The 10,794-nt window shown below is 37.2% G+C and overlaps 1 protein-coding gene across 1 annotated transcript; it reads left to right on the forward strand.

Annotated features, from left to right (window-relative positions):
* The first annotated feature begins 7,846 nt into the window (after positions 1-7,846).
* Positions 7,847-8,779, forward strand: LOC134672902 (uncharacterized). Its single transcript, XM_063530852.1, has 2 exons — positions 7,847-7,970; positions 8,121-8,779. Exons 1-2 carry the CDS (start codon positions 7,937-7,939, stop codon positions 8,777-8,779), a joined length of 693 nt encoding a protein of 230 aa, XP_063386922.1. The 5' UTR covers positions 7,847-7,936.
* Positions 8,780-10,794: the final 2,015 nt, after the last annotated feature.

Here is a 10,794-nt window from a genome sequence, read left to right on the forward strand (position 1 = left end):
CTTCTGCTTTCATAAGTAATAGTTTTTGATTTTTAAAAACCGTTTTTCAATTAAAAGACCTGTCAAGATCGCTTACCTTCTTACAAGTTCTTTCTAATGCTAAAAAAAACAAACTATAGGTTGCGTTTTTTATCACAGAGTACCTATGGCCACCTCCTGTCTCCATCATCAGATCAGCTCGATTGTACCGTCGGCCAAAAAAGTGGTTTACCAATTTTCGACTCTATTTTCTGATTGATAGAGTCGAAAAGTGGTAGAAAACTTTCTTGGCTGACTGTACCATTATATTACATTTTCACCCGATTTACATATGCAAGCAAATTTTCAGCTTCATCGGAAACCGGGAAGTGGGTCAAATTTAACTTACAAGATATGACCCGTACAAACATACGGCCCTATTCTAACTTTAACACTAGAGATGAATAAGATACGATATAGAGAAGATATAGTCATTTGTAAGTTAGATATGTCAAATTTGACGTTTCCGCGATTCTGGAGGTTTCTCTTGAACGATTTCAACAAGTTATGACTTAGATATCCAAGTCACATCTAGTCGATATCTACCTAATGTAAATCTAGTTGATCTCTATATCGTCTCTAGATCTTGTGATTATCTCGTTTCCCGAATACGCGTGATAGTTACATACTTAGATTACTAAGGGCCAATTGCACCATCCCACTAACCCGGGGTTAAGCGGTTAAACCGTTAACCCAGTATCAAATTGAACTGGTAACCATGGTAACTCCAGGTTTAACGGGTTAGTAGAATGGTGCAAGTGGCGTTTACATGGGCACATTGCAAGTTAAATAAAAACTTGTAAACATAACCTAAAGCACAGAATAAATAATAGTACTAGGTACAGAAGACTCACTCTCTAACAAAACGCGTCTGTTACGATCAGCTCAGATATGGCCGCTAGGTGGCGACAGCGCCACGCGCGGCTTATGGCTTTCCCCAAAATTGGGGTGGAACGGATGTACTTTTAGCTACCTGTAGCAAAGCGACGAAATCGCGGAGTGAGCCAAGCCTGCCTAAAAGTGACATTCCATTTCCAACTGCAGCTGCAATACTGTTCATTTTACTATGGAAATTGACAATGACAGCGACGCATTTCCATAGTAAAATGAACAGTATTGCAGCTGTTCATTTTACTATGGAAATTGACAATGACAGCGACGCATTTCCATAGTAAAATGAACAGTATTGCAGCTGCAGTTGGAAATGGAATATCACTCTAAAGCTTAATAATTCTGTGACTTTCCCCTGACGTCAAGTTAACCCCAAACAGGTCAGTCTGTTAATTAAGGGGTCCATAAACACGCGATCGATCGATTTAACCCTACAATGCCCACAACTTCGTTAATCAAGGCCGATAATCTGACGAGTGTTTGCTTCGTCGAAGTGTTTAAGAGCCCATCAACGTGCACAATAGCGCCACTGCTAAATAATCGTGATTAATTGAATTTAACGACAGGTATTTAAAAAAGGGGGCCGCTACGTACTGTATTTTGTATTTAAGTACCTTTTGAATACATCAAACTAGCTTTTATGTTACTGGATTCGTCAATCTGTGCGTCCAAAGTTAAAAGGGCCGTTTTTGTTTAGAGTTCATAGATCGACGAATCCAGCAACATAAAACTAGTTTGATGTATTCAAGGGGTACTTAAATACAAAATACAGAACGTAGCGGCCCCCTTTTTTAAATACCTGTCGTTAAATTTAAATAATCGCGATTATTTAGCAGTGGCGCTAGTGGCATATAAACGCTTGAGGTTTGTTGGATTTGGATGATAGAAATCTCTAACACAAACTCAATAAAGAATGTGTGAAAGCGATTAAAGGATGAATCACAATGAACCGGGGCGTGCCCGGGCCGAGGCGTCCGACATGTCATATTTTATGATGGCTGATCGGTGATCACGTGGTGCTTTCTCTAGAAAACGAAGCGCGGGAAGCTCCAGCCCTGTCCCGGTCCGGTCCAGCGTGAGTCATCCTGAACAGAGAGATTTTGCGTTTTGTTAATCCTGTAGACTATAGGTATTTAAGTAGATACAGATACAGGTAGTTTTTAGGGTTCCGTACCCAAAGGGTAAAAACGGGACCCCATTACTAAGACTTCGCTGTCCGTCCGTATGTCCGTCTGTGTGTCTTAAATTGTTCCGTCCCATTTATCGGGATTTAAACGGCTCAACAGTCATGTATAAATAAATAAATAAATATAAATATATAGGACATTTTTACACAAATTGACTAAGCCCCACGGTAAGCTCAATTGAACTTGGCTGGACACGCTACCGCGTGTCTAGATAAGGCTTGTGTTGTGGGTACTCAGACAACGATATATGTAATATAAAAATACTATAGTATATATATGTATAATTATCTAATTGATTTTTAATTGTTTTAACAAGCCCACAATGACACAGTTTTCATAACGCCTTAACTAGACATTGATTAATAATTTGCCTTCCAATTTTTCCGGCTGACTGAGTCACAAGAAAAATAATTAATGGACGGTGACTTTCCATTTTTAGTGTTCCGTACAAAACTTTGTTCACGGAACACTTATGGGATCACTTCGGTCTTGCAAATCAGTTAAATACGTTTTTCTCAGAGACCGTTTGACATAGATACCTAAAATTTGGAACAGTTATAGCAATTACCACCACTCATATTGTATATAAGTCAAAACTGCTTATTTCTTATTAAAGGGGGAAATTTAGGGGGTTGAGAGGGGTAGGCTGAAACTTTTTTCATTTGTAAGAATCGTGTGGGGTACCATTAGAAAGCTTGCAAAAAATTGAGGCGATGGACTGATTTTGACTTCATTTTAGACTGCAATAGTTTCGTCAAAAAATGCATTTAAAGTTGCAAGTTTTCATACAAAAATTTTCACCTCTGTCCTGGCGATTTTCGCGAAAACTATAGCTAACAGGCAGCTGACCAGTCAATATCCAACTAAAACAAGCATGGAGACGGCGGGAAAATTATCAGGTTAACTCTATCTTTATTAGTTTTTAAACTGCAGCCTGATCTTTGGTTGCTTAGGGCTAGCTAACTGATGCTTACACTGGTCATTTCATATTAGGCAGTAGTTTTAACGAGAAACATCCATAGTTAAAACTTTGGCATTGAAATTTATGACTTATGTCTTTGACACAAAGTTTAATTCTGCTTGCTTATTTTTGTGGGATATTTAATTTTATCTGAATAGCCTACTATAAGTATGAGAGAGATCTACAAAATACGACCTTATTATATTGCAAATAAGTTTAAATTTCGAACCGGCTTTCCAACCAATGGACTAGGTATCTCAAAAATCTGAAAAATTCAAATTAAGAATTCCGTTCTTCACTGTCGTTGTGTTTTTTTTTCACATTAGGACAAATAGAGTTAGCCCAACTAACATTAGGCGCTAAATTTAAGGGTTAGAAGAGATTTATATAAGCGCCTATTTACTCTTTAGGTGTGGTTAGTGCTCTAAAAATAGGAGTTATAGCCGGCTATAACCCCGTTTTAACCCCGGATTGGGCACAAATTTTATCACCATAAGATTTATAACAGTGCTACAGTAGGGTTAGCGGATAAAAAAAGAGACATAAGAGCGGTATAGTGGAGCTACAATAGTGTTAATTAATTCTTTAGGAGCTAGATGGGTTGCATATAGGTGACTACAAACTGTTGTAGTAGAAGAGCGCTAGAGTAGTGTTGTAATAGCGTTGATTAAATACTTAGGATTTAAAAGGGTGCCAAATAAGCGAATACTAACTATTTGAGTAGTAGTGTAGGGCCATATAGATGATACTTTCAGCTTTAGATGGTATATTAGCATTTAAAGTCAATATTTGTAACACTCAAGAAGGTAATTGCACATTTTTTCCTTAGCCCTATCTGCTTTGGTTGCAGATGTTTCCATTTTGTATTATTATTCGTAAGCTTGCTCTGTGACAGCTTGAAGTGAAATGTAATGGCGGATAATTAAAAGCAAATAATTATTTTAGTTCACTGATGTAGGAGTTATCTGCGGATTTATGATGGCGAAATTAATTACACTGTCTAAAACTATATGTATTACTAACAAAATTTTAATGGGCCTCTGATCCTTTGCATATTTATCTGAATATAATATTTTTTTATTTGTGGTCCACCGTATTTAATTTTCGAAAAATTACTCAATATACGTGAAGTCCGGTTTTAAATATAACAATACTAACATTAGGTCAATATTGAGTAAAAGTATCGATTTTTATGAAGTGTTTACGTTCTAATTAATAGTTTTTGTTTTGCTTATTGATTCATCGGTCATCTTAACATGGCGCTATAGGCTTAGGTTCTAAGTAAGACTCTAATAACAGTATAAGATGTACTAAGGTATTGAATAACGCTCGTCTGCGACTACATGATCGATAATGGTGACTCGTAACTTCTCTATTCGACTGTAAGTGATACAAGAGAGTTAAGTAGCGATTATGATACACGGAGCTATAAAAGACTTTTTATCGCCTGTTTAGAACCTTAAGTGAAAATTGCAGCTGCTTATTACTCATATAGATATTAAGGTGGTAGAATTCACTTTGAGCAATAACACTAGCGGCTTAAGATGCATTATAGCGGCCAAAACGGCTACTGTGGATCTTAAAGCTATACATGGACCTCTTAAAGACCTTGATGTCACCAGAGCCTGTAAGCTTAGAATATGTAGCTATTCTACAGCCGTTCTATGTCTTTAGGACCTAAAGACCTAAAGTTTAGGTGATAAAATAAGTGCTAAGTGTCGCTTAATTGTTTGTTGGGTAAGGCGTATAGAGATAATAAAGTCATTTAATATTAACAGCTATGGCCTCATCTATAGATTTTATTGAGTATCTGATTCGTCGAAACAATATATATACACAATATTCCTTTTCATTAAGTACCATTACATTTATGTATTAATTGTATAATTATAATATGTATTAATTATATTTAGTACTTATGTATATTTTTGAACGGATCGGTGAGCAACAAGATTCAGGGCTATAACCACGCAAATAGAAGTTCGCAAATTGCGGGCATTTTTCTCTGTCACTCTAATTACGCCTTCATTGGAGTAAAAGAGAAAGATCCCCGCAAATTGCGAATTTCGATTTCGCGGTAGCCCCTCAGTCCTGGCGGCGTAGCACGGTGGCGTTTTTATCCCTTGTCACCATACCTGTCACGTCCTAACAAGTATGTAAGTGCGAAAGGGACGCGCATAGTGATAGTCGATAAAAATGGAACCGTGCTGCGCCCGCTGTTACGAGAAAATAATTATGGAAGACATTAATAGTATATGACAGTTAAATATCACAGTTTTTGGAAACAAAGGTGAAATTGACGAAATATTTAAAGTAAGGCGGATCCGGACCCGGGTATGTCCTTAAACTACGTCCAAGACCACCGGTGGACGGGCAGCAGCGTCCCTCAAATTCGGTGTACTCGACTGCGATCGCCAACCCACCTGCCAAGCGTGGCGATTATGGCATACACCCCCCAAAAGGGGGAGGCATATGTTCAGCAGTGGACGTCTTATGGCTGAGATGATGATGATGAGATGATAAACGCTACCGTGGGCGTGAACGTAATTTACTTTTTATGCATCTCGCTCGTACTGACATATTAGTGCGAAAGAGATATACCTATAGGAACTAAATTACGTTCACGATATCGTTTATGTCAATGCCAAACTGATGGTAGCCGTACGGAACACTAAATGCCTCGAGCTATCTCGGGCTTGGCCAAATTATTAGATGATAATAAGTAGTGTATTTATAGGGAGTCTGGCTCAAATAGGTGAATATGTTAGGGCTCATTTCCGGGGTTGTTTTGTATCGGTACATGTTCTGTATCACATGTGATGTAGCTCACTTAATGGGTAATTGAAACAGCTCACTTTGAATATATGTTTCCATACAAGATTGTTCGTTTATTAAGGTAAATGTAAGACGACTACCCTAATTATAGGTATTTACTCATATGTTTGGTAGGTATGTATATCCGCACTTGTTTTGTTATCAGCACATGTTCCGTTATCATGTGCGGCGAGCGTGTACTTATGGACAATTAAAACAACTCACTTTGAATACTAATTTCCATATCGGATGGTCCTTTTTTGTTGCGTTCAAGTGAACCTTTGTTTTAATGAAATAAAGCGTGGGAATCACTTGCCTATTCTGTTATCAGTTACATTGTTGCTGTTTGATGTATGAAATGGTAGACTCGGTAATGTTATTTGCAAATCCATCAATACGCATCTAAATTTTTTATTACATCTACTGCATTATAGTTAAAATGTGGGCGTATCCGGTAGATCAAGGACTATGAGTGTTATCGAATATGCATTTATGCAAGTTGATCTAGGTTTTAATAAAATAACTAATGCTCAGTATGAATTAGGAGCTCCGAGGAGACGCAATAGTTCAATACAATACTGATTACATAATGTTCATTTCCAATTTTTTACATCTAAGTGTTATGCTGCAATTACATGCAGTATATGATAATCATGTTAGAAATGTTACTTTATCACCGTACAAGGAAGATTTGTACTTCCCATCATGTGCTGCGGGCGCGTGGAATATCCAAAGGGCTATTGTGTTCGATGAAAGTACATCTTCCAACGCGGCTTCGTTTGAATGGTATGTAAAGTTTTTCATGGGAGAAAGGGGTACAACAATGACATCGAAAACCGTATCGAAAATTGTGCGACATAATCAAATTGTAAACCTACCATTATGCAATGACGGTAATATGATAATATTTAAAATGGAGCTCATAAAAGAGTCGACAGGGAATACTTCATCTTCTATTGTACATGGGAGACGAGTAAGACGTGAAACTAGCGTCAAACAATCATGGACGGAAAACGAATATTATCAGGTCATTCAAGATGGAGATGGAATAGAGATGACTGTTCGAGTAATGAAAAAGAAACAGGGTTCAAGCACTCTTTTAAGTGTTACAACGCCTAAACCAATGACTGCTACCACTACTGTGGGCATCACCAATACAACCCCGACAAGACATAAGTCATCACCTGCAACATCCACAACAACAACATCGGTCAAAACAAGCACTCTGAAGCCTATGGTATTGAGTGAAGACTGTCAGCAATATGAGTATATGCTAGAGCATATGCGGCGGTGGGCTGATGAAGAAATGTCTATTATAACATCAGATCCCAATGCAGATCTTTACTGTAAAGATCGTCTACCGTCTAAACCTGCACGGAGAGAATAATGAATTTCGCATCAAGGTACGTTTATTATTATTATTTTTCCACTTAAAATGTTTTATAAATATTTTTTGATAAAATTGAAAACCGCAAACGTTTCAATAACTGCTTTAATCGAACTATCACGTGAGAAGCAATATCATGGTTACCTTATCTTTCGATTTTAAACCACATATGAAATCGTTCCCACCATTTTTTTGCTATAAAAAGCAGTTTCGGTCATAGTTTCTTTCAATTGACCATACCCCTTCAACTGACACATTGGTAAGCACGTAAAAAAAAATTTATTCTTTAATTATGTCCAATAACAACTACATGAATCTTTTAAACGATCGCGGCAGTGATATAGTTAATTGGATTAAACCTAAAAATTTGTTGATAAAACAACCATATCCTATATTAGATTGTTACCAAAAAAAGTCGCACTTTGATGATAACAAGATGCAAACTATAGTTGTCTTGCAACAGGGGCATTTAACTCTGCCTTGTAGATTTAACGATTTAGAGGATGATGCCGTCCAAGAGTTGAAGAAGGGGTATATGTCTGTTGTGTGTATGGGGCCAAAAAATAAGACATGGCTGTTCGAGTTTTGCAGTGAGAAGTAAATTGTAAGTAATTTGTCTTTTTTCTTTTTACAGATTGCTCGAGTTACCACAATAATATTATTATATTTAAAAAAAAAATGGATTCTCCCCCATCATCATCTAATGATAACTGTAAGATTTTTGTTTCTTTATATTTATACCTTCTTATATAGTGTCAACCTAAAACATTAAAATTTCTGTTTAGTTTTCAACCTTGTTCTAGAAAGTATAGTGAATTAGACAATAATAATAATAATATTTTATTTTATTTCCCTCCAACAGGTAACGAGGGTACCACCAACAGCGACAGCAGCAGCAGCAGCAATGAAAGTAGCTCTCAGAGCCACCTCATCATCATCTCTTCAGAGCAACAGCAACCCCAATCACCAACGGCAACGGCAACAGCAGCGGAAGCGCCTCTAGATCTCATCATGCCATCCACCAGTTCGCAAGAAAAGGACGAGAACAAAGAAAATCTTAACCCGCTCTACTGTAACGAAGATGCTTATGAGAGTGACACCCCCGCAAGGAGGAGGTCATACAATCAAAGAAACAAAGACAAGTGGATAAAGGCGTTCAATACAAATATGCTGATAAGTAGATGGCGCCACCGGATGCCGCTACATATTTTTAGAGCAGACGTATCGACACTATTAAAGCGTCTATATATTGAAGGACACCTCGACGACATTCATGTTTACCTGATGACCGTAATGTGGGACGATATACATGAAGAATTGGAAGGGATGGTGGGTGGAGTATGTCTTAATTATAAAGATTGGATTGTGTTGTTGGGGTGTGTTGAAGCGGAAGTGTTTTCGCGTGTTATGTTTACCTTAAAATCATTCAACTATCTACTGAATGTAATACTTTGTGTGGTTGGATCAATCATCATAGCATCACCAGATCAGGATGATGATGATGATGCGGATGAATATTAAGGTAATTTTTTCGATGTAATTGCTGTTGCTGTCTCTGCGAGTGTACCTTTTAATTCTACTTATATAATAAATCTTATATATACAGCATAAAAATAGGGGTGTTTTAATTAAAATATATATATAACCCGATTAATTCACAAGATGTTAGTTTATTTATTAAGAAAAAGAAAATAGTTAAACAATATTATCCTTAGCTATCCAACTTTTTTCATTTAAGCCAAGCCATTTTACATACACTTTATTCCCGCGTCGTTTCAAAACTTTTTCCACTAGATAAATATCACTATGTTTAGTTTTCTGCAATTCTTGCTCATAAAAACATCCAGAAATAGGTTGATGATGGGCATCTTCAAGTAAATACGTCACTGGGTTAGTGTTTTGCACTTTGAGCACTTTAAATATTTCCGTAGTCCAGTTACCGGTGTAGCCTTTAGCGAAAGTTGATTTGTATTTACTAATTCTCACGGGGTCATTGACCTTAAACTTGGCACGTGGTTTTATTTTAATGTTATTGTAAACATTATGTAACAACTGATAAGAGTTATTTTTAGTCACGCTCGCTGGCGCCATGCCGATAGTGCGATGCGGTTTGTTATTGTAATAATATTCCACATCCTTTATCAGTTGTGTCCATTTGTACGAACCATTTAAACTAAAATGTTTCCAAATCCAATGTTTTAAGGTTCTAATTAGCCTCTCCACTATGGAAGCTTTCATAACGCTAAATGTAGAGTAGTGATTAATATTGTGTTGCGTCATAAGCGATTGGAATTTGACATTGAAAAATTCTTTCCCGTCATCGGATTGAATATTTTTAGGATTTCTCTCGTTTTCACTTAAAATCTTGCGCATTGCCTTTGTAACATCTTCAGCGCTCTTGGATTTAAGCGGTTGCAACCAAGCATATTTCGAGAAGGTATCAATACACACTAAAATGTATTTGTAGTTGTTATTAGCTTTCGAGTACTTTTGCATATCAATCAAGTCAATCTGCCATGTGTCATCGAACCCTCTCTGAATGAAACGGCGACGTGGAAATGTTTTTCTCGCATACTTGTGTATCTCATTAACTACTTGAGCTTTACTCATCCTTGTTGTCCTTTCTTGTGTGTGTAGGTGTAACACGTTTTGTTGGTATGCTTGATGATGATGATGATGATGATGATGATGGTGGCAATGCTGATGGCTGTGCAGGTGTAGCAATTCTAGCTGATAACTTTTCAAGCTTTGCTCGTAAATCTCTTATGTCAGCACGATTGCCCTTTATCTTTCCAAGTAATAATATTATTTGTTCATCAAACTGAGCTTTGTTAATAGCATCCGTTTTGAATATTGCTTTTTGAATTCCACTCAACCGTCTGTTTTCAAAAATTATTAAATCTTTTTCCACTTTAATTTTGTCACGAGTTGCGTTGGCGCTGCTGCTGCTGCCCAAGTGTTGTCCAAACTTGTTAAGAGGCATTGTGAAAGTGAATAATGGAGGATACCCTCAGCCATATTTATATAGATCAGATAGAGTCCCTAGCCTACATGAACAGATAACTGATCTACTTAAAACAGGTAACCGATCGGATGAAGAGGTTTCCTAACGGGAGAAGAGGGTCTGTTTCCTCGGATCCTGTTTCTTACTTTAAAATTATACCACCCTCAGTCAGTTCCTCAACTATCGCGTTTATCTCGTTAGCATGGGAGGTGTTACCGGCGCTCTGCGATGCGACCAAAAGCTGTAAACGGCTAACCAGTTCGTTTGGATCATCCCAATAGATATAATCAGTTTTCGGATAAAACGTTTTAGTAGTCAATATATCGCTTCTACGAGGGTTCAAACATCCACCTTCTTTATGTCGCTTAGATTCTTGCGAATGCTTAATGAAAAGTTTATACTTTAAACTTTTGTCACCGCTCAGTTGACCGTTTGGTGTGAATCCTCTACGGTGAGCGTTTGTAATGTCTAAAATCTTATTATAATCCTTTACATCGTCTTTCGAAATTATATCCTTGTTTGGTATTTTTTG

This window comes from Cydia fagiglandana, chromosome 17 (assembly GCF_963556715.1).
Source record: "Cydia fagiglandana chromosome 17, ilCydFagi1.1, whole genome shotgun sequence".
Taxonomy (NCBI): Eukaryota; Metazoa; Arthropoda; class Insecta; order Lepidoptera; family Tortricidae; genus Cydia; species Cydia fagiglandana.

Excerpts from the sequence above, each read along its gene's own strand:
- LOC134672902 (XM_063530852.1), top strand. The coding sequence starts at position 7,937 with ATGGATTCTCCCCCATCATCATCTAATGATAACT. Across the intron at positions 7,971-8,120 it reads ATCATCATCTAATGATAACT|GTAACGAGGGTACCACCAAC; the intron begins GTAAGATTTTTG and ends TCCCTCCAACAG.